This window comes from Paroedura picta, chromosome 16 (assembly GCF_049243985.1).
Source record: "Paroedura picta isolate Pp20150507F chromosome 16, Ppicta_v3.0, whole genome shotgun sequence".
Lineage (NCBI taxonomy): Eukaryota > Metazoa > Chordata > Lepidosauria > Squamata > Gekkonidae > Paroedura > Paroedura picta.
The window spans coordinates 30,537,246-30,564,441 of record NC_135384.1 but is presented as its reverse complement, the minus strand read 5'-3'; the positions used below and the strand labels follow the sequence as shown (position 1 = coordinate 30,564,441).

Genomic DNA, 27,196 nt, shown 5'->3' with positions numbered 1-27,196 from the left:
GCTGGCTGCCCGCCCCCCATCCATCCCCCCTCTGATTCCCCACTGGAGGCCCCTCATGCCTGCACTGCATCCCGTCCTCCTCCCCTCGGGCTTCTCAGCTCACCTGGCCCCGGTAGCCCAGGCAAGCCCCGTCCGCAGATTTGGGAGCCAGGTAGGTTGGCCCTGGCTAGCCCTTGAATGGGGGCCATGGTTATGCTGTGGTCATGCTGTGCCCTAGCAAGGCCACCCAGCCCCAGCCTTAAAAAGGGGCTCAGCCGGGGGGGGGGGGCTGCCTTGCGCGGCTGCAAGAAGCGCTTCTTCCCGACCCCCCCCCCCGCCGCCTCCTGCGCGTGATCGCGGCCGGTGAGGCGCGCCCCCGGGGTTGCCACGGCGACGGGCGGACGCGGCGGCGGCGAGAGGCTGGAGGCGCGGCCAGGTGAGCCCTCCGGGAGGGGGAAGCGCTCCCCGAGGGGGGGGAGGATGGGGGGCCGGGGCCAGCTCCTGGAGCGCGGGGGGCGCCTCTGGGGGAAGCTCTCCTGGGCCCCCCTTCGCCCAGGGGCGCGGCTCTGTAGCCGGGGAGGGGCTGCAATCCCAGGTGCTCTCCGGGCCCCGCCGGGAGGCTGGCATCCCTCGCTGCTGGTCTGCTGCTCGAGGGTCGTCCCAAGGGAGCTTCCTCCTCTCTCTGGGGACCGACCTTGAATCCCCAGACCTCCCCCCTCCCCGTGTGGCCCCCTGGCTGTCCCTGGGGAGCCCCCGCAAGAGGAGAAGCCCCTGGGCTGGGTGGTCCCTCTGTGTCACCTGTGCTTCCGGAGAGCCTCCACTTGCATCCCCTTCGTCCCGTTGGGGACATGGATCAAGGTGGAGAAGCCCTCCTCTCTTGGGACACGTCAGGGTCACCTCTTGCCTAAAGGCTGTTTCCTCACACAGCGCAGGGGGGCTGCTGTTCACCTCCAGGTTTCCCTTGTCATGCTTGGTGTAGTGGTTAAGAGTGGGTTTGATTCCCCACTCCTCCTCCAAATGCAGCCAGCTGGGTGACCTTGTGCTCATCACAGCCCTGATAGTGCTGTTCTCACAGAGCAGTAAAATCGGGGCTCTCTCAGCCCCAGCTACCTTACAGGGTACTTGTTGTGGGGAGAGGAAAGGAAGGAGATTGTAAGTCGGTTTGAGACTCCTTCTGGTAGGGAAAGTAGCATATAAAAAACAGCTCCTTCACCTCCTCCAGGAAAGTAAATTGGGTGCTTACCCCCGGATAAATCATGAGCCAAACCCCCTTATTATTTGAACTGCCGTTACCCCCAAATAGCTCCATGCAGAATCCACTGCCCTTGCTCTCAAAATACACTGTGCATAGAGACTTAATGTAGGAATGTTCTTCATATATAATAAGAGTAATAATATTCTTGGGCTTTATCTTGTGCTTTTTGTAACAGAGCACACCTTCTACAAGCTGTATTAGAATTGGTTGCTGAGCATTCTTTGTTGCTATGACCTCTATTATTTATTTTAATTTAAACATTAATTAACTGCCTTCTGCCTTATAGGAACTCAAGGCAGCATAAAACCACTCTTTTAAAATCAAAACTAAAATAATTGAATGCCATTGGGAATAAAATTGTCTTCAGCTGCCTCCTAATGCTTGGGGGGGGGCAGATGGGGAGGGTGTTCCACAGGCATGGGGCTACCACTGAAAAGGCGCCTCCCACTTCCCCAGCCAGACCCCTTTATCTGGCTGAGGGAACAGGTATGAGGGACTCCCCCTGTGAGGGTGGGGCCCGGGTGGGGCACATGGGACAAAGCAGCCCTTCGGATTCTTAGTTCAGATACTCCAGAACTTGGTTGTGCTCCTTTTATGCAGGAGCAAACAGCCCCAGAGCAAGCTCAGCAGAACACTCTGGGCTGCGTGACACGCCGCCCCTGCAGGGCTACTCATCTCAATGGAAGCCAGCAGTGGGCATTTCTTCACCTGGCGTTTGCTCAGGAGGCCGGGGAGCTAAGGAAGCCTGCAGAAGCTCTGCTCGTGTGGCCAGCAGGGGCCGTTTGCTCAGCCGCAGCATCCGCTCACCACCACCTGAAGGAGGCCAGGAGGGAGCAGGGAGGAGCCTACCCCAAGCAGCCCCTGACCACAGGCAGATTTGCTGGGCTTGCCTCAGCAGCTCTCTCGGGCAGCACCCTCCCACCCCGAAATTTCCTTCTAATCCCAATGGCCAGTCTGCCCCAGTTGTGCCATCTAGAATTGCTCCCCGCTAAACTCCAGAAAAGCGTCACCTGGCAAGAGAGAGATTCCAACTAGTGACACGTCACAGTTCTCATAATAGCGCTATTAAGTCATGGAAAATTCCAGGGAAACAGAATGTTTGGGCTTTAGAACCACAGAGCCCAGCTGCTGCCTGACTCCCTCTCTGCCTTCTTCCCGATCATCTTTGGTGGTTTCCCATGCCTCTCCCTCCCCTCTCCAATGCCCTTCCTTCTTCCCTCCTCCCTTCCCTCCTGCCGTACCTAGCGGGGCAAACCTGCCCTCCGAGGATCAGTTCTCCACCGCAGAGCACGGCCATGAGAGGGCTGCAGTGAGACTGCGCGTGAGTGCTTTCCAAGCCAAGCCCCCCATCGGTCAATAATGGGAGCCATCACGGCTCTTGCTCCGTATGAAGAAGGCCCCTCAAACAACCCCCTAGTCCTCGGAGAGGCCTCTGCAGCCCTCCCGCCCCCGCTCCAAGAGCAGTCCGTCTGTGCCCCTTGCCCTGTGCTGTGTGGCACGCCAACAAGGGACACGAGCGGAGAGGAGTGTTTGACGTCACCTTCTGGGATATCTTAGTCCCACAGCACTGAGCTGGAGAACTGCGGGAGCAGGCAAAGGCTGTGGGCACAGGGAAGCCATGGCGCATGCATGGCACATAGATGGCACAGGGAATCCCACAGGGTGTTTGTGGATAGGCCACAGGATGAACTTGCTGGGTTTTAGAGAAGGCCATAAGAAGAAAGACAATCGAAAGAAGATCCTGCTGGGTCATGCTTGGCCCAAACTAACAAGCCACAACTCGTGGCCATACGCCCCTCCAGGTGGCTCCTTCACCAGGAAGCTTGGAGCGGACGGGTGGGAGGGAGGCAGCTTTTCGGACCACTGGAAACAGCCAGCTGGGGGAGCCCATCAGGCCACGAGGCCCATGGCTAGAACAGCCACCGAGCAGGAACAAGGCAGAGCTTTGCACATTCCCCTTCAGCTGAACAGGATGAATAACGTGTTGGTTCACAGACGTGCTGAGTGGCCTAAGCCCTGGGATTATCCAACATGTAACTTCTTGTAGCACATAAAACTATCATCTTGGATAAATGTCAAAGAATACGGCTTGGATTCCATGCAGCGAAAGCAGAGCTACACTACACGAATAACAGTCCCCCCCCCCTTGTTTGCCCCACTGCCCTCTCCGCACCCGCCCAGGCCCACAATGCCCCCTGGGGAGTCAGTGGGATATGAGGCAGTCCTGGGATATGAGGGAGGCTGAAGTGGGAAACAGCAAAAGTCCCCCCACTCCCCCCCCCCGCTCAGCCACATGCAGAAAGGGAGATGAGGATCCGAGCCTGAGAAAATAACGTGCCTTTGTCCTTTTATTTATTTGTTTGTTTATTTGTTTATTTGTTTGTTTATTTGATTTCTATACCGCCCTTCCATATGGCTCAGGGTGGTTTACATACATCATAGGGGGATACATGGAACGAGTCAACATACAACACAGTCAATATGTAACAATAACAATCCAACAGTGGTTCTAAACCACAAAACTTCAGTGACCCCAACAATAACAACATAACAAGAACAGAAACGTAGCTAAACCCCCTAGAGAGGCCAGGCTGCTTCAGGCAATGGAGGGGATACCTGAGGGGGACCTCTGATGCTTGTGGATAATTTAGTACTTTGCTCTTCCTTAACTGAAAGGCCAGCTGGAGTGTAGTGGATAAGAGTAGCAGATGCTAATCTGGAGAACTGGGTTTGAATCCCCACTCCTCTCCCACATGCAGCCAGCTGGCTGACCTTGGGCTAGTCACAGTTCTCTCAGAGCTGTTCTTGCAGGGCTATTCTCTTAGAGCTCTCTCAGCCTCACCTACCTCATGGGACGGGGAGAAGGGGAAAGGGTTTGCATCTCCCAAGACTGGTGCTTATTTTATGACAACCCGTTTTTTTTTTGTTTATTTTAAACCTAGGTTTCCTCAAAGTATTGCCATGTATGAAGCAAAGGAAAGACAGAAGTTTATCAGTGATGCTCAGTACCTGAGGGAGATGCAGCACAAGATGGATACAGAATACCAGGTGGGAAGATCTGATCACCGTCCCCAAGATGCCTTCATCCTGTGGCACGTGTGTTGCGTAGGACTGTCTGGAGGCAAGCAACGGTGGCTTGCCACGGCCTGCCTCCCCCTCCATGTCTTGATGACCCCCCCCCCGTGTCCCTTGAAGGAACGGCCACCCAAATCCCTGGAGGCCTCTCACCCCGCTTAGCTTTTGAGACCTGGTAGGATTGGGCTGGGCAGGGTTCTCGGGGTCGGGCAACTGTGCAGAGGTGAGGGATGAGGTCCCCTTTTTCAGGTGCGCCTTCATGGTCTTTGGTGTATGCCTCATCTAAGTCAGAGCTTTGCTTTGTTTCTTAGGCCTGCCTGAGAAAACAAGAGCAGACGAGAGAGCAGTCTGAGAAGAAGCGAGAACAACAAGCCAGACAAGACCCGAGGCAGACCAGCGCGTCCCCTGCCTCTGCCACGCGTGGCTACGAAAGGCCGTGGATTTCACGACTCCCTGTGAACAGACAGGTGCGCGCTGGTTCCCTTGGGGGAAAGTTGCTTTGGCCTCTCAGGGGATCCTAGACTCTAATCATAAATTGTTTATATTTTTCTATAACTGGTTTTATCCCCAACCCTTTTTGGTTTGTGACTGTTTTTTCAGAGTTTTTTGTTTCCCTTTCTGTTACTTGCTGCTAGACTCGAATCCAGCTCTTCTACTGCAGAACAATTGGCCAAAAAGCATAAAAGGGATAATGAAATAAGACAGTTTCCTGCAATAATCAAAATACCACTCTGCATTGAAATTTTGTTTTCTTCATTCTCTCTTTCCATTCTTGATACATCATTAATGTAACCTTAAGATCACCATATACATCTTTCAGTTTTGATTAAATCTGAGTGGGTCTGACTAGGATAAAGCTGGTTGGTGGGCTTCTTCCTTCCAGAGGCAGTTTGGTGTCATGGTTAAGAGTGGTGGCCCTGTTTGCTTTCCCACTCCACCTTCACATGCAGCCGGCTGGGTAGCCCCAAGGGGCCAGTCCCCGTTCTCTCAGAGCTCTCTCAGCCCCACCTGCCTCACAGGGTGTCTGTTGTGGTGTAGACAATTATACACCACTTTGAGTCACCTCTGGGCAGTGAAAAGCAGGTATAGAAACCAACTCTTCTTCTTCTTCTTCTTCTTCTTCTTCTTCCACAAAGCGAAGAAGAAGAAGAAGAAGAGTTGGTTCTTATATGCCGCTTTTCCTTACCCGAAGGAGGCTAAAAGCAGCTTACAGTCGCCTTCACATTCCTCTCCCCACAACAGACACCCTGTGGGGTGGGTGAGGCTGAGAGAGCCCTGATATCATTGCCCAGTCAGAACAATTTTATCAGTGCCGTGGCAAGCCCAAGGTCACCCAGCTGGATGCATGTGGGGGAGCACAGAATCGAACCCGGCTCGCCAGATTAGAAGTCCGCACTCCTAACCACTACACCAAACTGGCTCTCACCAAGCCACCTTCCACCAAGCCACCTTCCTCCACTCCCTGTACAAAAACATTCAGTCACTAAGAGTGAATTGTTCTTTTCCTTTCTCAGATTTCTTCTGACGAAGTTTCTGGATGTGAACCGAAATCCTCTATGAAGTCTCCTGGGAACAAATCAGAAGCTAAATTTCCTGCCATTGACAAAACATCCATGAAGCAGAAGCCAAAAGCTAACGCAAGCTCAAAAAAAACGGGGAAAAGTGGAACTTGCCCTAAAAAGGATATTTCAGGTACACACAGAGACGTAGCATTTCCTCCCACGTAAAAATCCTATGATGCTTGCAGCCGAGGCCTGTCTAAGCAGTGCCGTTAAGAGATTTCTAGGCAAGCCACCTGAGGTAGGAGGTTCTATAGAGCCCAGCTGGTTCCCCCTGCGAGCCAATCACTCTTGCTGCCTGGGGCAGGCGCGGGAGCAGAAAAGGTGAGACAGCCGAGAGAGGGATCCAGGACTGGGCAGAAGGCAGCAGGGTGTGGAGCCATACTTAAGGCTAGACCGGACTAAGGTGAGAGGCTGTTAGACCCGTCTGAAGCAGCAGAACAAAGTCTGAGTCTCATCAGGCACATTTCAGACCAACACAGTCTTAGTCAAGGTGTAAACATGCACGTCAACACTTAGACCTTGCGTGGCAGAATAGGCCCCCTTTTGCTCTCCCACCTTGCCCATCCCCTTTTCTGGCTGGTTGCCAACTCCAGGAGGGCTGCCAACGGGTCTCTCTGGATAGCTGCCGCTGCCACCACCTGATGGTCCTATAAGGCTGCCTGTTGTGAGGACCAAAACGACAATCCAGCCTTTCGAATGTACTAAAACCTGCAGTGGCAGTGGGCATTATTTCAGAAGAAACGCCTCCCTCTCGCAATCCATACAGCATGCAGCCTACAGGCCAGCAGCTCCAAGTGGAGATTCTTGTCTCCTTCCGTAGAATGCGGGAGAGGGAAGTTCTGTTGGTCCTTCCCAGCCTAAATGGGACTGTATTTAACAGCTTTTCAGAAGCCAGTTTTATCCAGAAGACAGCGGATGAGCCAGAGAAGTCTCCTGGAAAACCCGGACTCTGAAAATGGGAAAAGAGCAGAAGGAAAAGGAAAGAAAACGCCCCAGCTGCAGGGAGCAGTGAAGACTGGCAGAGGGTCTGGTGAGAAAGAGCAGCTTTTGTTTGGGTGGTGCTAATTTCCTGGGGCTAGAAGCCCCCCATGCACGCCGTGGCATGCCTGCCTGCAGCACCTTGGGCAGTAGTGAGGTTTCTGCACCCTTCAGCGGCCAGAAGGTGACGTGATTCAGACGGCCCCCTCAAATCAAGGAGTCTGGGAAGCCCTGGTGAGCAGGGGCATCAGAAACACTCCTAAGGTGCCTGGGTGCTCCCTGGTGTCTGGGGAGGGTGGGGACCACAGTGGTCTGGAGATGAGGGGCAATTCTGGGGCATCCCCAGGCCCCACCTGGAGGGGAATCAGACCAAGGAACAAAACACAACTGAGGTGAGGCTCCCAAATAAGCTCATTCAAAACGCCGGCTGGAAGCCACACCGCTTGCATTGCTCCTTCGGTTAACTTCCTCCGCAGCCAGTATCTGTATTAAATTAATGGCATATGAAATATGTGAACTATAACCAGCAGCCAAGCCAACTGCATTCTGGTATTATATTTGAAGGTAGCATAAAAACCCTACTATAAAAAGCTACAAAAACATCAGCCATAAAGTGCCGCTGAGAAAACATGTCCTGCATGCCAAATTCAGAACCAATTCCAGCCCAAAATAAAACACAAAAACTTCACTGATTCTATATTGAACAAAGAGAGACTTACCCAAAAGTAAGAAAGCCCAATTTTGTAGTGCGAAGTATCTTATGGGGGACCTGGTCTACCAACAAAACTTCATTTATAAAGTGACTTCTGGTCTGCCCCAATTGTCAGTGTTGGTTATGGCTCAAAATACTGAGTCATTTAATTAACAGTGAGATACAAATTTAAAGGAGAAATAGCAAAAATCCTAAATAAACCACATCTTCCAAAGTAGCCTTCAAACCTTTTGACTGCAAAGGTGAAGGTGTAAGGGGGGTGGGGGGTGTCACATCTGGCACCCAGGCTGCTGATATCACCTTTGCTAACACTTAGGAATCCGATGAAAGGGGGGGAATGTTGAAAGAGGATCTTGTTTTTAACGCAGGCCCACCAGAAGGCACAGGGCAAGGAAGTGCTCCCAGGAACAAGAAGAAAGAAAGAAGGAATTCAGTCCAGACTTCTAAGCTAAGCATCGACGGCAAACTCTTAGACAAGAAAGGAAACATTTTTGCAGCCGCTCAGCAGCTCCCGGCTCACCCAGCGGAGTCTCCTGTTCCGATTGCTAACGGCCTTTCGGTGTCAAGTGAGTCAAACAGCTCCAACCTGCCACCCATTAAAAATGTCCCTGCGAGGCCTAAAGAAGGTGAAACTAGTGCAGAGCTGTGCTTGAACGCGGAGGGTTCCGCCGTGGCGAAGGAAGAGCCCAAGGAAGCCAGCCCCCTGAAAGAAGCCCTCCTTTCCTTGGATCTCAGCCAGTCTTCATGTGATCAGGCCCACAGAGGCCACGAGGCGTGCTTCACCCAAGCAGAGCACCACAGGCATGAAAGGGGAGTTGGGGGTGACGGGCGCCGGGCTGAACTTTCCCTCCAGTCGGTTTGGCAGCACAACGTCGCCGCTGACCCAGCCGCAGAAGCGTCTCTGATAGGACACAGACAGGCCAGGGACCACAGGAAGTCTCACCCCGCTGACGAAAACCTTCTGGGAAACCATCCTAAGCACGAAGGTGAAAAGTCCGCCTTCTGCGCCAGAAGCCCCCACCCAGAGAGCGCCTCTGGCTGCGAGCCTGCCGGCCATTCCCATCCTGCCGAGGACTGGTCGGGGAGCGGCGGCTACGGCAGAGAAAGACCGGCCTTTGAGAACCACCCAAGATGCTCTGCCGGGCTCATTGGCCCCGTGAGGCCCATGGCTCAGCGGCCCTCTGCCTTTAACATCCCAGGGGCTTTGGCGCGGCCTGCAACCCGGGCGGAAGCGGAGGGGCAAGGCCCAGAGCTGCCGGGGAGCCCCAGGCTCGTAGCTGGCAGGCAGCTGTCTCCTCTAAGGGCGAGAGATTCGTTTTCAGGCATGGAGAGTGGCCCGTCCTCCTCACCGACCGCCAGCCCCTTTGAGGAGAGCAGTTTGCTGGAAGACACTCTGAGCAACGGGCTGAGCAGCTCCTCTCCAGGCACCGCGTCCCACGACGGAGACACCCTCCTGGCCTCTCACCACTCCTCCTCCTCCTCGTCCTCCTCCGCCGATGACTCCGCCCAGCCCTCTCTCTTCCGGGCCAACTTCACGGCACACCTGCACATGGCTGGCGCGCTGCCCGATCAAGTGCCCATCTTCCTGACCGTCTCTGACTTGCGAAGTCCCAGCCGCTTTGTGAGCAGCACAACGGGCTGCTGTTCCCCCAGCCCCAAGGGACTGACCAAACCCGAGACAGACCCAGAAAAGCTTAAACAATTGCAGGAGAGGTGGGCAGTAGAGCTAGCAGGGATACCTGTAGCCTGGGATTCCCTTGTCATGGGGTCCGAGGAAGGGGGCCGGCCGGCACGCCAAAGCTCGCCCCTTGGATAAAACTTGGTTGGACTCAAATGATGCAACTCCAGCCCCTCCTGTCGTGCGAATGGCATCACTGGGCATTTAGCAGCAGTATTGGGGGGCGGCGGGGGGGGGGCGTCCCCTAGCCTCATTTCTTGTCTTCGGGGTGGTGTCCGTCGGACGGCTGCCGTGTTTTGAACTGTGGGGCTCTCTCTGCATTCTCTGCAGCCTGCTGGCCGAGGACTCGGAAGAGGAAGGAGACCAGTGTCGGATTTGCCAGATCGCTGGTGGGTCCCTCGCCAATCCCCTGCTGGAGCCGTGCGGGTGTGGCGGGACGCTTCGTTTTGTCCATCAAGAGTGTCTCAAGACCTGGTTAAAAGCCAAGATTAAATCCGGTAGGCAACGAATGAGTACAAGTAATTTAATGAATCCCGTCATGACACAAAGACACGAAAGAGAGAGTCTTGTGGGACCGCGTAGAATGAGCCGGGATGCCCTCTTTAGGAGCCCGGTTGGCCGCTGAAAGCACAGAGCACCTTCGTCAGCTGCAGCTTCCTGGAGGGGGCAGGACCGTGGCCACAGGACAAGACCCCAACTGAGCTGACACCCTAGTGCAGCGGTGGGGGCAGGAAGCCTGTGGTCTGTAACTGTATTCATGGCTCTGTGGTGGGGAGAGAAAGACCCCCCCTCCCGGGTTGTCCTTGGCCCAAACAAGGGGACACTCCCTGTTCAGGATCCAAGTTCTAGAGCCACACAGCCACGTGCCCTGGGTCCAAACCAGCCCCCCTCAACTTTCTTACCCTTGAGAAACCCCTGGAACACTCTTCAGGATTTGAGAAGCCCCAGAAGTGCCGCAATTGGGCAGGATATGGTTGGGAAGCACCCACCCACATGGAGCCCCTCCCCTCCAGGCCCCTCATTGGCCATTGGGGGGCACATATGGTCATATCACCCAATAAAGTGGACAGTGCAAAGCCACATCTAATGGAGGGCCAAATTCTGCCTCTTAGAAATTCGGCGTGGTGTTAGATAAAGCAGAGAAGGTACCAGAACAACGTTTGTATCCAGTCTGGCCCTGTGAAGACCAGCCAAGTTTTACTCAGGGTGCAAGCTCCCGTGTGCAGCACACGTCTTCGGATGCATTCTTCAGAGGCTGTCTGTTCTTCTTCAGGTGCTGAGCTTGGGGCAGTGAAAACCTGTGAACTGTGCAAGCAGAGTCTTGCCGCGGATCTGGATGATTTTAACGTGAACGACTACTACAGGAGCCATCAGCAGTCCCAGGTAAGGAACTTGAGCTAACTTTTCTAGGGCAGAACAAGGGGTGTGCACGTCCCCCTGAGCAAGACCTGACTGGCTACGTGGCAGCGATTCACACAGTGAGCAAAACCATTTGAGGCAATGTGCTGATCTGGCCAGCCCAGGCAAGCCCGACCCCGTCAGATGGCGGAAGCTCAGCAGGGCCAGCCCAGCCCTAGTATTTGGATGGGAGACCTCCAAGGACTGGGGGGGGGGGCAGTAACTCCCCAAGACACCAGGGGTCATGCGGCAGAGGCAGACCACGGCCAACCACCTCCCAGCGGCCCTTGCCCGGCCACCAGACAATTCTCGGCAACGTTCACCTTGATGCATCCGTGGCTGGACTCAGCGTAGGGCCGTTTCATGTGGTCACGGGGACACGACTGTTGCTTGTTTCCTGTTGGTCAACTCGACCACCTACAATGGTTTCTGCTTTTAAGAAATACTGAATTTAGCCATCAAGCAGGAATTCTGGGAGGACGGCAATCTTCCAGTGAGGACCGATTCACATTTTACAAAGTCCATGCGGCCATCCCAAGACCCTTGAGTCACTCCAGTGCTGGGAGCGCCACTTGTGCACAGGCGCCACTCGTGTGGGGGGGCTGCGGCATGCCCGGAGAAGGAGCGTCTTCCCACCCAGGGTGGCCGGGGGCTGGACAGCTTTGAGGGTGGGGGGGGGGCAGGGGAGGCTCGCTGTCCGCCCCCCCAGGGGCTGCTGCTGCTGCTCAAGGCGTGTCCCTCCGTGCCCCTGGCCCGGGAAAGGCTCACCCGCGCCGGTTTTCTTGCCTGCAGGCCCAGAGCGAGCTGATGAACTCCGGCCTTTACCTGGTGCTGCTGCTTCACCTGTACGAGCAAAGGTTTGCGGAGCTCATGAGGCTCAACTACAACCAGGCCTCCAGAGATCGGGTAAGAGGCAGGGCTGCCCCCTGCCCCCCCGCTGCCCCCGCCAGCTGTGCTCCTGGGAGACGCCGTGATTTCGTGCACAGCTGCCCGTCTGTTTCTTGCGGGGGGGGGGGCACAGCAGCAGAACCTGTGTGGGGCAGCCAGGAACAGGCCGTGCCTCTGACAGAGGGGGCAACCAATCTGGCATCACAAGATTCGACTTATCTTGGACTTCCCAAGCGTCTTTCTGCTTTCCCTTGTGCTTCATCCCCAGCATCTCAGCATTGCTCCCTGAACTGCTGCAGTGCCTGCATCAACTGAGCTCTTCATACTTACACTAATCTACTTTCTTTCTAGCTGTCAAGACAGCCTCGAACCGAGGAAAACCAAAGTAGGTTTCTGTCCAGCGCACGGTAATCCCTCTGGCTTCTGCTCCGTTCTTCTCGGTGCCGATGCTCTTTGTAACTCAGAAAGACAGTATATTTTGGCAACGCTCATTCCGTCTCGCCCAGCTGTCCCTGCCCCTCCCCCTCCGGATTGCATGCCCAGTCAGATAATAAAAACACACTTTTCCCAACAGCTTAAGAGATTCTGTCCCGTCATGCGTCTCACTAATATCAGTTGCCAGCTGACTGCAGAAGGGAGAGCAGATGAATCCAGTGTGGCCAGGCACGCCTTTCGTTTGGGTGCTCTGCGCAGAAACCGAGGCGGGAGGCCTGGCCAAGACCGATCTTGTCAGACCTCGGACGCTGAACAGGGCCCTCCCTGGCTAGCATTTGGATGGCAGACCTTCAGGGAGTTGGAGGGCGGTTCCTCCAAGGGACACGAGGGGGGGGTCATGACGCAGAGGCAGGCCACGGCAGACCCCCTCCCAACGCCCTTGCCTGGCTGCCGGACCGTCCTCGGCTGTCCTGGCTCCACGACACACGCAGGCCAGGCGACGGATCAATAAATCTCCCCCAGCAGCAGACCAGAACGGGGCCATCCTCAGAGGCTTTGTATTCCAGTACTAGACGTGGGCAGAGTCCCATAATCTTGGGCTCCTGCTTAGAGGGAAAACCACCTGCCCGTCCAGGGGGGCAGCAGAAGGAAGTCTGAGTCCAGCCAGGTACCCTAAAGACCCACCCAGTTTTCCTCAAGGCGCAAGCAGCAGCACCCGAAAGCTCATATCTGGAATAAAACGTGGTTGGTCTCCAAGGTGCCTCCCTGGACTCTGGGCTTTGTTCATCTGCATGCTGCATTTTGACCGAGTCTCGATCCAGGGCCTTTCAGCCGCTCACCACACCCTGGGTCCCACCCCCCTTCAGGAATGTAGAAAGCTCCGAAGCCCCATCACGGCTGGACACATTTAGGGGACCATTTGGGCTCTCGTTGTGATTTTGAACAATGGCTAATGGAATACATTTAAGGTTGTTGCCGTTTCTAAGTGGATATTTATTGTCTCTCATTCTGCAGGTTCGGCCAATTCTGGGAACGCTGGCTAAGAAAATGCTCAGAGGGGACCTAACGCTGACCCCTGGCTTCCCACCCGGCCACCCGATGGGCATCCGTTCTACTCCGTGCTGCCCTTTCGTGTCAAGACGCTTCTGAGGGCCTGGGGTTGTCCTGGCTGTCTCTCTGGTTGGGTTCTTTTTTAAAGTCGCAATATGGAACAACATGGGTTATTAATAGACGTCTGCAGAGTGTAAACTTTTTCCACCTATCCTGCTTCCTGGCTCAGACTCAACAGAAGCAGCGGTGAGCCGGTGCTTATGGTTTTGGCTGGCTTTGGGCAGCTCATTCCCAGGGCAAAGCAGAGTCTGGCATTGAAGGCAGCTGCTCTGTGGCCCGGCCTTCACCACCTGACAGAGTCCTCCTTCCGTGGGGCAAAGCATTCTTTCAGACTGAGGCTGATTCAGGTGTTGCAGCCTGGCTCAGGTGCCTTTTCAAGGAAGTGGTCTTTTAGGAAGACTGAACTCAACCAGCGATGAAATGTCTAGGTCTCAGAAATCCTGAACTGCACCCAACAAGACAATCAGGTATCTCTCCCAGAAGCTGGTGCTGCACATTGCAAGCCTCTGGCTTAGAGATGCCAGCCTCCAGGTGAGACCTGGGGATCCCCAGGAATTACAGCTCATCTCCAGACTAAAGAGATCCATTCCCCTGGAGGAAAGGGCTGCTTTGGAGGGGGGGGGGCTCCATAGCATTATGCCCCATTGAGGTCCCTCCTGGCCCCAAATCCTGCCCATTTCCAGCTCCACACCCAAAGTCTGCAGGTCTTCCCCAACCCAGAGATGGCAACCCTGCTCTGCCTAAAGATGCCAACATTTTACCCTCAGTTCCCTGGTGCAAGGGTCTCAGCCCCACATTTGGTCTAAGTATGTTATTTATCTATCGCTTGGCGTGTGCGTGTCGTGTGGGCGGGAGGTCTGGCAGCCAGGCAGGGGGCGTTGGGAGGTGGTCTGCCATGGCCTGCCTCTGCGTCATGACCCCCACCCCGCCCCCGCCGTGCTCCTTGGGAGCACTCCATCCAAACACTAGCCAGGGTTGGCCCTGCTTAGCTTTCAAGATCTGGCAGGATTGGGCTGGCCCAGTTTATCCTGGCTAGTTGCTCTAAAATGATATTCTAGTCAAAATCTTTTGTCGTTCCGTTCCTGAGGCTTCTCCATCACGTGCCACAGGTGGGCTCATGCACTGTCAGTGCCCTCCAGAAGCAGACGTTCCTGCTTCCCACAGGGAAATCCTGTGCAGGCAAGCACAACCGGGTTCCAGAGCCCGCCTGCACACCTGCATTGCCAGCTGACCTGAGCGGGGAAGAAAAGGGGCTCAGCAAAGCATTTGGACTTTCCCACCCCCTTCTTCTTCCCCCCACAATGCCTCTGAGCACTACTTGAAGGCCATCTGCAGCCGGCACAGAGAACTGCTTCTCACGCGCTGCACCCGGGCCCCTCAAACCGCCACAAAAACCATCCCTGGCACTATGATGGTAAACCTGAAGAAAGCAAAAAGGGAACAGGCATGGGGAGAGGGGGCAGCAGGGTTTGGGCTTTCGACAACCACTGAAAACTGTGGGAGAAGGGAAAGAACAAAATTTTATTCGGACTTCTAGAATGTTTACAAAAAAAGGTGTTCTAGTATAAAAATTACTTTTTCACATTATTCAAAATGTTGGCATAAAATAGCACTTATCTAAACTTTCCAGTCATTTGAAACTGTTTCTTGGTTGTTTCTCCCCTCCATGTTGGGAGTTGGTTGTCAGAATTATGTCCCCAAGGAGATGGGGGGCTGGACTGGATGGCCCTTTCTGGTCTCCTCCAGCTATGTGTGGTTCTGATTCTGGATGTCCAGTTCTCTTGGATTCTTCTTGAAAGCAAAAGCAGTGTGGAAGAGGAAGATAAAGCCCAAATTCTTGTTACAGGGCAGTTCCGGTAGCACAGAACCACCCCACCGGCCTCCTCCCCTCCTGGCCAGAGGTGTGTCTGCCCCAAGGATCTAATTGTTATTATTGTGATTAGATTTCTGGACCTCCCCTCTTCACCAGTGGGCTGCTTGGGAAGCTACAGTCCATTTCAGATAAATTCCTCCCCTGAAACACGATTTACGTGTCTGCACCATTCCCACAATATGTTTGTGCAGGAATCCTCCTCTTTAGAACGGCTTAATTGGCGTGCAAAACGAAAGGTTCACAGGCTTTGGGCCGAACAGAAAAGCTGTTCATGGCTACTTACCAAATGAGGCAAAATCACAGCACTCAGAAGCATAAATGCTACTAGTTTACCTATTTCACAATGGAAAAGTCAGCCTCCAGTGTGGAAACAATTTCTTGGGCAAAAGAAGGCATTAAACAAATGAACGATAAATCAGCATGCATGAACATCTCTCTCCAAGCCCAAGCAATACTCAAGAAACAAGAAGGCATTTGGGGAGAGCCAAGATTGTTTCCTAAACTTCCCCTGACATGGAATGTTATGGCAGTTTTCCAATGTAAGGACTAAAATGAAAAAGTTAAGCATTTTTGTGAACACTTAATATCCAGCTTAAGTGAAACTCACCAATTTCTTCTTATACATTTATACAATAACGTCCATAATTATTTGAGTAGCAACATCTTTAAAAATAACTCTTTCCCTCCTGTTGTCCATAGCACAGGCCTCACCCCAAAGTTCCTGGGCTGGATGCAGAAAGCAAACCCATTTTTCTTCCAGGATCCACATTTCCAGCAGCAGGTCTCTTTGCGTCCCCCTGGGTGGCGGGTGGGGGGCCCTCACTGGCTGCGAGTTCTCCAGTGCCCACACCCAGATTGCCCTGAAGAAGAACCTACGATTCCAGAAGCTGGGAAAAACCTACGGTCTTATTGCACTTCTTTCAATGATTAAAAAAGGAGGGAGAGGAATTACAGAGCGTGCACAGCCTTTAGCTACTACACGTCTCAAGGAGGGCATAACCCTTCTGAAGCAGAATGACTGTCATGGTGGCCCAGGGGCTGGAACGGAAGCGACTTTCAAGTGGGTCTCAACTTTGGAAGAACAGAACGCCAAACTGCTGCCAGCCCACTCAAGGCCTTTCTTTAATTATGTACATGGCTCCAGGAGGAAATGCAATAGAGCAAGGCACACCCTTACCAAGAGATAAGTCTGGAAATCCTGCAAGACGCTTCCCCTCATTGCTGTTGTAACCGGGGGAGGAAGGCTGGCTCTTCTGTCTCTCAGGAGACACGGAGGAGGTCGGGCCAGTCTCCAGAGGGGGTCCAAGAGCGGAGCGGCCTTTCCCCCCCTCCCCCCTTCTGAGGTCCTTGGATAGGGCCAGGTTTGCCGTTCTTTTGCTGCCTTATGCACCAGGACGGGGGTTCCCAAACCGGGGGGGAGGGCGGGGGGGGCAGAAGCTTTTGTGTCCCTTCGCAGCATCCTAGTGGTCTGTTGCAGCCCTCCGTCCCTGCCCCCCTCCCTCCCTCCCCCCCTCCTGCTCCCCCCCTTCCCACTGATCACACGGCTAGTCTTGCTGCTCGTTCATCTCCATGTCGGACACCAGGATGTTCTTCTCGGCAGATTCGCTGGGGCTGGAGCTGGTGCGGCTGTAGCGGGCGCTCTCAAAAGCCCTCTGCTCTGAGCTCCACTGCCTCCTGTACAGGTAGACGGCGATGGCGGCCAATGTGCACAGAGCCAGAGAGGAAAGGACGACCACAACAATGGCCTTCGTGTTCTCCAGGAAAGCTGTAGGAGACGGGGAAGGAGAAAGGGTCAACTTCAACCCGGGTGCACCAATGGGGCCCCCCGTCCAGCCCGGCTTTGTCAGCCTGACGGGTCATTAGCAGCACCGATGCTGGAGACGGGGAACTCTGTTGAGGACAGCTCTAACCAGTGGGGAGAGACCGTCCCCAAAGACCCTTTCGCAGGGGCCAAGGAGCCCAATTCTGTGACCGTGCTGCCAATGATATGAGGGGAGGGGAGCCTCAGCCACTCAGGGAATTCTCCTATTCCACCCCACCCCCACCCCCAGCTTCCAAAATATCACCAGCTTCTTCTTTTCTTGGCTGTATGACCTAAGACCTGGGCATTGTTGTTTCCATGAACAGGCATTCTTCTAATACTGAATGCTGCTCAAGATGCCGACTGCTCCATGCAGTGGGGCATAATTCAGAACTGGCAAAGCCGCGGAGCAGTTTCCAGAAATGAGAACTGGGCCACAGGAGACAGAGGAACCCCTTCCTGAGCGACGCTCACCTGATCTGGAAAAGCTGCCTTTCCCCACTGCCACGGAAAGAGGATGAGAAGTTGGGGCCGGGGAAAGAGAAAGAGAAGCCGTCAGTCCTCTGCGCATGCCCCTCGCCCTCTCGCCCCTTTCCCCCCCCAGTCTTTCCACGCCACTGGTGCTCCCTTTTCAGTGCTCCTGGTTGATCTCCCCCCCCTTTCTAACAAAAGATCATTCTAATGAACCAGTTTAGAAAGGAGGGAGCCATTAGGGGTTCGGCAGCCTGTTCTCCCCCCTCCCCCCCACCTCTGTTGGATCCATGCACAACTGGCCGGACCCCCAGCGTCTGGAGAGAACATCAATCACAACCCCAAATGCAGGAGCCATTGGGTCTGTCTTCCTCTGACCCCACCAGCCCCACAGACATCATCAGGGACTCCCTCCATACTTCCAAATTCTTCCCCACAGTCAGAAGGACTAGCCAAGGGCTTTTTAAAAGGTCCGTTCTGACGATACCAAGTGATGTGCTCACGTAGATTATATACCACTGCACCGGAAGAAGAGCAGTTTTTTGTACCCTGCTTTTTACTCCCCGATAAGAGTCCCAAAGCGGCTTACAATCACCTTCCCTTCCTCTCCCTCAACAAACACCCTGTGAGGTAGGTAAGGCTGAGAGAGCTCTGGAAGTACGGCTCTGTGAGAACAGCACTAAGAGTACTGTGACTGGACCCAGGGTCACCCAGCTGGATGCAGGAAGAGGAGTGGGGAATCAAACCTGCCTCTCCAGATTAGAGGCCACCGCGCTTGACCACCCCACCATGCCAGCTCTCAGGAGTCCTAGTGAACCAGTGGCCCTTGAGGGTTAGCCCCGGGTCAGATCCTCAGGAATGGCTCTCCCAAACACCCACCCAGCTTACCTCGGGCGGTCTTGCAGACGACCCCCATCGTGATATTGGAGCAGGAGCCCAGACCCCAAACCCCATCCCTGCTCTGTATCCAGTAGCAGCTGTTTGGACTAAGCATGCTTGGTCCTGTGTCCTGCTGTCCCCAGTTGGAGTAGTTCATGGCCATGTTGTCATGCCAAACGAGCACGCCCCCTGCGCAGAACAGAGACAGACAGAGAGAGAGGCAGAGAGGCGTAAAGAACAGACACCTGCCCTCTGGAAAGCAGCAAACGCTCAATCACTGGGGTTCCCAACAGCAACCTCCCTAGAGCAGAAGTCAAGTTGGAAGAACAGTGGGTGGACACAGACATGAAGAAGAAGAAGAAGAAGAAGAGCTGCTTTTCACTACTCAAAGAAGCCTCAAAGCCACTCACAATCTCCTTCCCTTCCTCTCCCCACATCAAGCCACTGTGAAGTAGGTGGGGCTGAGAGAGTTCTGAGAGAACTGTGATGGCCCAAGGTCACCCAGCTAGCCGCAGGGGGGCTGGGTTGGAGTGCTGCTGTGAGAGGGGGGAATTTCTCCCCAACTACACATGCAGATCTTTTTTGGCAGCATCCAACCCAGTGACCAGGTTCCTTAATAAGCTTATATGAGACGCCCCAAAGAAAAGGGGAGTTCTGCAGAAACCGTTTCATTCATGTTCTGCTGACTGGCTTAAGCTGGACAAGATCTCTCTACTTTGTTAACAGAAACCACACTGGCTTTAAAATTTCGTTGAAAACTGTCTCTTGGGCAGTTTTCCAGCCTCCGTTCAGCTGCTGAGATGAGGACATTCGCCTGTCACAAACACACGCCCAGTTCCCTCCTGACCATTCGCCACCTGCTCCTCAGGGACACCTGCCTTACCTTTGGGGTTAAAGGTCATGCCCAGCCACGCCCCCTTGGACGGCGTCTCATAGGCCTGCAGGTGTTCCCAGACAAAGACGTTTTCCACCTCATCTTGGACAGACAGAACAGTCCCTCCCACTGAGGCCGGCAGGAGGGGGGGAGAGAAACGGCAGAATTAACAGAGATGTGACAGTTCCAAAAATCTTGAAGACATTGGGAGGGCGGGGGGGGGCACAGAAATGTAGGCAACTCTCTTATCCTTAAAGCTGCCTTTATTCTACTGCTTTCTCCTCAGGGCAGGAGGGGCTCATGCCTGGTTTGTTCAGACATCAGGATGGAGGAGGAAGAGGCGTCTCTCCAAAGTATATCTGTGGTTGTCAAACATTTCTAATCAGACATGTAAACACTGAGCAAACACCCCCCCCCCCCCATGGAGAAATATCTGAAGGCAGGCTCATCGACATCAGTGCTGGAATGGAATGGAATCTGAAATTGCACTTAATTGTTGTAACGTATTATATGCAGTGTTGTAAACCACCCTGAGCTGGCTCAATAGAAGTCCAAACGTACATACATAACAGAAAATGTAAATGTTGAGGTCAACAGAATAATCTGGACAGAAATGCTCAGAATAAGCCTAGCAGCGTATCTGGATACCAGGTCAACACTGATCTCTGAAGGGAAGGGTCACCCACATGTGCCTTACAGCACATTAACGGGGCACAAAAATTAATCTTATTGAATGAATGACCTGTCCAGTGTAAATATGTCTCTCACCATGATGGGAAAGGAAATCTCTCTCGTCTGGCTCATGCTCAGGTGGGCCTTTTAAAAGATTTATTAAAAAGGGAATTCTTACAAGTGTAGTTTTAACACAGCACAGATGGAGCACAGAATCAAAGAAATTGGCTAGAACCGTAAACCCTCCGTCTCTCCCCGAAACCAACCCTTTTCTACATGAAGACTTTTACCTTTCTGACACTTTTTCACCGCTTCCTTCGGCCCCAGCATGACCTCCATGTGGAAGGCGTAGCAGTGGCTCCGGAAGGGGATCCACGAGGAGTCTTCGAGGGAAGTGGGGCAGCTCCCGTTATAGCTCCACCTATGTGTGGCTGGCGGCCCTGGAAAGGCACACTCGTTGTTAGGGGAGATTTTTGGCTGCTGCACTGAAGCTCCGGGGCAGGAGAGAAGGTCCCTGGCTCGCCCTCTCCTCCCCGCAAGGATCCCACCTGTGTTCAGCTGGCAGATGGCCCCTGGCAACTTGGTGCTGCAGTCCGCAGTCCGCCACATCCCATCTGCATCCATGGCGGCGCACCCCATGACACGCTGCGGCTCTCCCTCCTGCCAGTTGGTGTAGGAAAGGCTCTCCTCCGTGAACCACACGTAACTCCGCCGTTCCTGGAAGCAACCAAAGGACAGCTGCTACATCGGACAAGGCTGCAGAAGAGATGCCTGAAAGGCACATGTCAACGGTGCATGAATGAGACAGTCCCTCTTCTGCACAGCTCTCTGCAGTTTCTAGGAGGAGAGCCCCCCCCCCCCCTAAGCATCAGAGAGCCACAGTGATGATTCATTGGGGAGGGGCTCAAGAGTGGTGCCCAGGACTGCATCCCCCAGCCCATCCATGGCTTGCTTAAGCACCCCTGCTCTGAACGGGGCTGTCCCACCGTCTCACCTCCACGTTGGCCAGGCCGATCCAGAGGGGGGTGCGCGCCCCGCTGACTGCCTGGGTGAGGAAAGCCTGGGTGTACGGATCCATCACGTTGGCGAGGCTGGCGTTGAAGCTCTCGCAGAGGAGCACGGCCTCCTGCCACGTGAGCGGCTTGGTCAGGATGCGGTAGACATTGCCCAGGTACGAGAGGGTGGCGTTGGCCGCAGGAGGGAAGTCTGCCGGGGAAGGGGCAAGAGTCGGGTCTGGGGCGGAGGGAGGGAAGATGAGGGTCAGAGGGTCATGTGATTCAACTCAAAAGTGCGCTGGAGCTCAAATGTTTCTTCCACAATTTTACTTAAACTTTCAGCCGTAAAACCCCCAGCATGCTTTGCTGTGGCAAGGGAAGCCTGAAATCCCTGACTTCTGTGACCCATCCAGCCACACAGCAGGGACGGAAGGAGTGGGCCACCCAGAGGAACCAGAGCGATGCCATCACCCGTGGAGCACAGAGTCCCCAAGCAGGGCTGTTTCCTCTCTCTTCTCCTACCTCTTGCCCAAATCCTCACCTTTGCTCTTCTGGCAGAGGAAGGCGTGCTTCTCCTCCAGGCAGTTCCTGTCATCCCAGCGACCCGTGAACTGGGGCGAGGAGCCGTGCCAAAGGATGGCGCAGTTGGTCTGCCAGACAGGGGGGCAAGAGGGTTACCACCCTGGCCAGGACGGGCCAATGGCTGCACCAAGCCCTGGTTCGAGCCCTTGGGGGGCCGATTCACACAGGCAGCTGTGGCCATTGGGTGCAGGAGGTCTGTTGGTCTCAGGATCCTGCCATGTGATGTTTCTTGGACCTGTCTTTCATGGTTGCCATGTGACCTCCCCTTGACCTGTCTCTTTAAAATTCTGTAGTAGTTCTTAGGCTAGAAGGCCTTTTTTCTTTATATCTGTTTGAGGGCATTTCTTTATCTTGACCTTGCCTGGCTGATGTGTTTGTGTAGGAATCTTGGTAATGCCTAGGCTGTTGCATGCACTTCTGCATGGGAATCAGGGCATGCTGCAGGGCCAGGTACATTGTGGAATGTGCCAAGATTCAAACTGGGGGGAGGGGTCACAGGAGAAGCATAAAGGTATGCTTGTAAGCTCGCATTCAGGTTCAGCAAGGAAAACCCTTGCTTCTGTTTGCCACTGCCCTTAATTAAGGAAGCCCTTACCAGCAACAAGTTTGCTTACTGGGAACTCCGCAGAGGCTGGCGCCTCCACCTCTCAGCCCAGGACCAGCCAGACCCTGTAACCTGCAACGTGGGCGCTCACTTTTATTCATCAGGGTTTGCTGCTGTTTGAGAGAAGCTGAGAGAAGTCTAAAAACCACCCAGATGGAAACATGCAGAATTCCAGAACTAATTCCCAAGAGGATAGAGTCAGGTTGGTCTGAAGCAGCAGAACAAAGTTTGAGGCCAGTCGAGCACCTAGGAGACCAGCCCAGTGTCATTCACGTGCGCAGTTCTTCCGATTCCTGGAGATGCCTGATGAAGCTCACACCTCAAATAAAGCTTTGTTGGGCTTAAAGGTGCCCGACTGGACTCAGACTTTGTTCCCCAGAGGGAAGGGTAGGACTCTGGCTCACCGGCTTCTCGCTGGCTGGTGAGGTCCCATAGCCAGATGGCTCACCGGGGGCCCAGTTCATATACTTGACAGGTTCAGAGTCCACCCACTGGAATTCCTTCTTGGCGTCATGGAGGCCAATCCATAGGTCAAAGGTCATATTTGGGAGAAGAGTGGATATGAAAGCTGCAAGGAGGGAATGGCAAAAGCCTGCAGGTAAAACTAGCGTACAGCAGGAGACAGTGATGAAGTCTCCTGAGATACGATGAAGCTCAATGCCAGAGGGTGAATTCCAGCAAAGGTCCGACTGAATTTCCCCACCACCTGACCAGGGCTTGTAATCAGCAGGGAGTTCCATCCTGGCCCTTCCGCTCAAGGGTCAAAGGTCAGGACTCCCATGACCCAATGGCAAAGGTCATGCATTCTCTGCACCTGAGAGGGACCCGATTCCACATTATGGCTTCACTTCCTCAGCAGAGGAGCCTTCCAAACAGGTCCTGGGGATGAAGCAGGCAGCCCTGCCAGTGGCACCTGGCCACGAAGGCCAGACCGACATAACCCCATAAACGGCTCTGGTTTTGGCCAGTCTGATTCCAGTAAGGACATCCCCCCTGCCCCCACACTCCTACTAGGATCCCTCTTTGTGCCCTCATGGAACTGCAGCTTTCCCACAATAGAATTAGGTGTCCCCTTGCCTGGGCCAAAACTTAGTCATTCCCAGCAGCAAGAGAAGGCCAGACGTAATTTTGTTAATTATGCAGTGCTTGGGGCACTAGTTTTCAATCTGTATCTTTTTAAAATGCTGCACTCCACCGTCCTTGGGGAAGGATGGGAAAAAGCACAAAAATAATAAATGAAAACAAAAGAAGAAAGTACATTGGCCGTCCCCAGAGCCCCCTCCGGGGCCTTACCTTGCTCCAGGTGATTAGAGATGGTGGCCAACACGCCTCCCTGAATCTCACAGGTGCGCTTTGCCTCCGGCCATGTCACCTGCTCTTGCCTGTGCATCTTAAAGCACTAGACGGCATGCAGCGAGAAGGGAGAAAAAGGAACGGCAGAGAGGTCAGGGGTCAGTTTGGCCACCCCCACCCCAAATCAATGCCAGTTTTGGGAGGGAGCTTAGCATCCCCTAAACCAAATCATGATTCTCTCGTTGATTTGGAAGCCAAATCGTTAATACTCCTCGGCAATCCGTCTCCTGCATCCCAACAATCCTTTGGAAGGTGGGGGAAGGGAAAGGGAGCCCTGAAATGGCTGCTGGCCTTTAAACTTCATGGCTTTCCTGAATCTTGCTGAACCCAAATTCCTACACCGATACTGGGATTTGGGTGATTCAGAATATACCGAATCAGGTTCAGGACACATTGACCCAACCCTGAAATAAGCTGATCTCTGTGCGCAGCCTCAAAAGACCACAGCCTGGAAACATCCCTGGGGTACCACTCCGGCACAAGGCCCTCCCCGCGCCCCCTGCAGAACTCCCTCCCTCGTGTCCGTCCATTTCAGCTGAGCACAGGCACCTCCAGACAGACAATCCTGCTGCATGGGAAGTGGGGCAGGCCCCCAAGTACCTTGTTTCTGTGCATCCTCCAGCCTTGGGCACAGCCCCCAGGGGTCGGTGCAGGCAGGGGGGGTCGCAGAGTGCTCTCGTTGCTGCGCTTGCAGATAAAAGGCAGAGCCGTGTGGCACTTCTGGTCCCCCCAGTCTTCTGTGGGGCACGAAGGAGAGGAGAGGCAGTGAAAAGGGCGTGAGGGACTGGGAAAGGATCCAGGGGTACGGCACACCCCTTTTATTTTAAGAATATGAAATCCTGGCACAACATACACCTTGCAGCAAAAAATATTAGCCAAGATCTAAGGTGGGTCCCCCCTACACACACACTCACACACACTGTAAAACCATGCAGTTTTTAAAAAAACATTCACTGGGTCCAGTTTGCACATTTTGCTTTATATTCCAAAGTCTTCTTTCCTGGGGCTCTGGGAAGAGATGGAAAGAGGCAGGAAGAATGGCATGGAAAGTGGCAAGATGGGAGGAAGGGAGGGGAGCAGCCCCCAATACATTAATCCTCTTATTCTCCTCCCCCCATGTAGGTTTTTAAATAAAATAATCATCCTCACTCTTAGGGTCTTGGCAGGATAATGGGTAGAATTTCTACTAATAACAGCTATGAGTCCTAGCAACCTCCTCCCTGAGAAAGGGGCTGTAATAATATTCACATTTCCAACTCCTACAAGTCTTAAAGGTCACTTGCTGGAAGACGCTCCAGTCATGATGGGCACCTGGCGAAGGGGCATTTCACCCCCAGCAGACCGGAGAGGCTGCTGAAGAGCCCTGGGAGCCCGGCAGCCTCTGCTCTGCTCTGTTCGGAGTCACAGGCAGGCTCCGTTTGTGCCCTGCTCACCTTGGGTGGCCGTCATGTAGACGCACTTCCTGTCCCTGCTGATGGGCCGTGGCTTGCCGGGCGCCCAGGAGATGAAATTCAGGAGGGAATGGTCAGACCACCTGGAGGAGGAAACCCAAGTGCAAAACAAATGAAATGCCTCTTCTTCCGGTCAGCTCAAACGTGTGTCCTGACGTGGCTTCCACATTTGAAGCTCAGGCATGAGTCCACAAGGTGGGGAGGCTGGGTCTGGACACGGAGGCACCCGAGAAAGCGGACTCACCGGAACCGCCCATCGGCCTCATAGGTGTTCAGCCCGATCCACCAGTACTGATCCTGGCCCCTGGGGAGCTGGCCCATTGGAGAAGGCCCAGCCGCAGCAGACGCACAACAGGGGAGGGAACAAAGGGAAGACGGTGTCATTCCTCCTCCTCCTCCTCCTCCTCCTCCTCCACAGGAGAGCCACCCGCTGAGCTCGGTCATCCAGAAAGTGCCTCCCCGGGACTCCTGCCGTGGCTTCGGCCTCCCCGCCCCTTTGGCCAAGCGGAGTCACACTAAAGGAGACAATTTCTGGATCTCACAGGAAACCACCGAGCTGGAATCTTGCAAGTTCTTTGGTGCTATTAACTCAGATTTTCAGACAACAAATGACAAAATATCAATCCTCCCGCTACAACGATAGAAGCAAACTATTCTAAGCAAACGGATCTAAGGGATCCGTTAAAACATAATGCAAAGAGTGTTATAATATTGTTCGGCTGTTTCAAAAAATCTTGTTACCTGCCCTGAGCCCTAGGGGAAGGCCAGGCTGCAAAATATATTTTTTAACAACAGAACAACATTCTAACTTGCAAACCTCCCTCTCTGAAGTCGGAGGCGAGGGGCCTCAGTGGCACCCTTGAGCCAGTTTTAGGGCTTCTGCCAGGGCAGGCGCACTTGGCTGTGATTCTCAGACTGCCACAAAGCAGGTGGCAACTCAGCTCCTCCATTGTTCACTCTTGCAGCTGAAAAGATGCTGAGAAGGGCAGCTCCTGAGGTGGTATCCTAATATCAGCAAGCTAATTAATATTTTCCCCAGCTGTCTCCTGCATTCCCCTCAGGATCCGGCAACCCCGCCAAGCCGTCAGGAAAAGGGCAGAATACTCTTTCTTTCTGAACGTGCGTGCCACTCTTCCTCAAGCTCTCAGGAGAGCTCACAACATTTGACAGGATAAAAACAATCATTAAAACTTATTAAACATTTTTAAACAATCTGGAAAAAAAACCCAGAATAAAGTGCAGTATAAGTATCCCTAAACGTTTGGCCTCATTCAGCCATCAACCTCCCCCTCCCACAGCAGAAGGCAATTTGATGTCTGCTTCAGTGCCCCTTTCTGTGCTTCCGTGCCCATTTCCCCCTGCACCCACTATTGTCAGGCACAACGGGAGACGCCTCCCCACCTTCAGGTTTTGGCCCAGGAAGTCCAGCTCAGCTTGGCTGTGGACGGAAGCCAGATCCGCCTGGAACCAGGTGCAGATCCGCTGGGCCTGCACCCAGGTCGAGTGGAGGCTGAAGAACTTGAACTCGGCATCCTGAAACGTCACCCATTCGTTGCTCCCTGTGGAGAAAGGGGGTGGGGGGCCAAAGGGGGGGTAGAAGCAGGGTCACAAAGATGCACGAGGCGCAGCGATCGCTTTCCCCCTTGGTTGAGGGCTGGGCTTTTTTCTTCTGACGTTGTGGGACACACACGGGCTCCCCAAATGAGCCCACCCAAATACCGTCAAGGGACGTGCCCGGGCAGAGCCAGTCCTCGCGGCTCTGAGCAGCAGAGACAATGATGTGAGCCCCTCCTTGTCTGAGCGGTCACTGCAGACCACCACGGCAGACCACCCGCTCTTCTTAAGAAGCCACGTGTGCACAATGCTGACACAAGGTTGCTGCATGGTAAAAATCAGAGGTCAAAAATGTGCTTGGGAAGCTGCTTCATCTGCCTCTAACTAACCCCTCTGAGGTCCATCCATGGGGCACAGTCTCCAACAGTTCGTAGAATGGGGGACGGAGATCGGGTTAGGGCATTAAAGCCCAGCCCTGATTTCCCCACACGCAACAGAGACCGGAAGGGGAAAAACACCACCAAACCAACCCCCAGCTGCACTGAGGAGGGAGGCCACGGACTAGAGGAGCAGGACCCTCCTCTCCACGAGCCAGAGAAGAAGAGCTGGTTTTCACTACCGGAAGGAGACTTACAGTCACCTTCCCTTCCTCTCCCAACAGAAATGCTGTGAGGGAGGTGGGGCTGAGAGAGCTCTGAGAGAACTGTGACTGGCCCAAGGTCAGCCAGCTGGCTGCCTGTGTCCCACTACTGTACTAGAAGGGGGGGGGGATTTCCCAATCAATAACCCTCCAAATGCAAGATAATTAGGGGGGACTGAATGTTGAAAAGAGGATTGGCAGGGGAAAACTCACCTTGGTTAGGTATCTCTGGGTCTTTTACATCAGTCCCTGTGAAGAAACACCAAAAGATCAATAACTGAGGCAAGGGCGTGTGAGGAGGGGGAGGGGAAGCCACAGACGGGGAGGACCGAAAAAGGCCGGCTGGCTGTTGGGTGGGGAGGAGAGCAGAAATTCGA

The 27,196-nt window shown here is 54.0% G+C and overlaps 2 protein-coding genes across 4 annotated transcripts in view; one reads left to right on the top strand and one right to left on the bottom strand.

Annotated features, from left to right (window-relative positions):
* Positions 1–5: 5 nt before the first annotated feature.
* Positions 6–13,191, top strand: MARCHF10 (membrane associated ring-CH-type finger 10). Of its 3 annotated transcripts, none has more exons than XM_077313819.1 (11): positions 6–151; positions 4,177–4,282; positions 4,621–4,776; positions 5,824–6,001; positions 6,752–6,901; positions 7,930–9,274; positions 9,570–9,736; positions 10,513–10,622; positions 11,430–11,543; positions 11,877–11,910; positions 12,975–13,191. In XM_077313819.1, the coding sequence occupies exons 2-11, from the start codon at positions 4,196–4,198 to the stop codon at positions 13,001–13,003; spliced, it is 2,370 nt and encodes a 789-aa protein (XP_077169934.1). In that variant the 5' UTR covers positions 6–151; positions 4,177–4,195; the 3' UTR covers positions 13,004–13,191. The 3 variants fall into 3 exon arrangements, with proteins under 3 accessions (XP_077169934.1, XP_077169933.1, XP_077169932.1); XM_077313818.1 differs by lacking the exon at positions 6–151 and adding an exon at positions 272–415; XM_077313817.1 differs by lacking the exon at positions 6–151 and adding an exon at positions 2,339–2,555.
* Positions 13,192–14,572: 1,381 nt separating this feature from the next.
* MRC2 (mannose receptor C-type 2) overlaps positions 14,573–27,196 on the bottom strand; it is a 32,305-nt gene continuing 19,681 nt past the window's right edge. The window contains exons 16-30 of the mRNA XM_077313816.1: positions 27,033–27,068; positions 26,027–26,184; positions 24,870–24,937; positions 24,608–24,708; positions 23,775–23,911; positions 23,115–23,220; positions 22,226–22,389; positions 21,177–21,285; positions 20,635–20,873; positions 20,189–20,357; positions 19,931–20,080; positions 18,978–19,097; positions 18,104–18,283; positions 17,219–17,245; positions 14,573–16,708 (exon numbers count right to left, since the gene is read on the bottom strand). Of these exons, the coding sequence (XP_077169931.1) occupies positions 16,488–16,708; positions 17,219–17,245; positions 18,104–18,283; positions 18,978–19,097; positions 19,931–20,080; positions 20,189–20,357; positions 20,635–20,873; positions 21,177–21,285; positions 22,226–22,389; positions 23,115–23,220; positions 23,775–23,911; positions 24,608–24,708; positions 24,870–24,937; positions 26,027–26,184; positions 27,033–27,068 (1,985 nt within the window). The 3' untranslated portion in view covers positions 14,573–16,487. The remainder of the gene's footprint in view (positions 16,709–17,218; positions 17,246–18,103; positions 18,284–18,977; positions 19,098–19,930; positions 20,081–20,188; positions 20,358–20,634; positions 20,874–21,176; positions 21,286–22,225; positions 22,390–23,114; positions 23,221–23,774; positions 23,912–24,607; positions 24,709–24,869; positions 24,938–26,026; positions 26,185–27,032; positions 27,069–27,196) is intronic.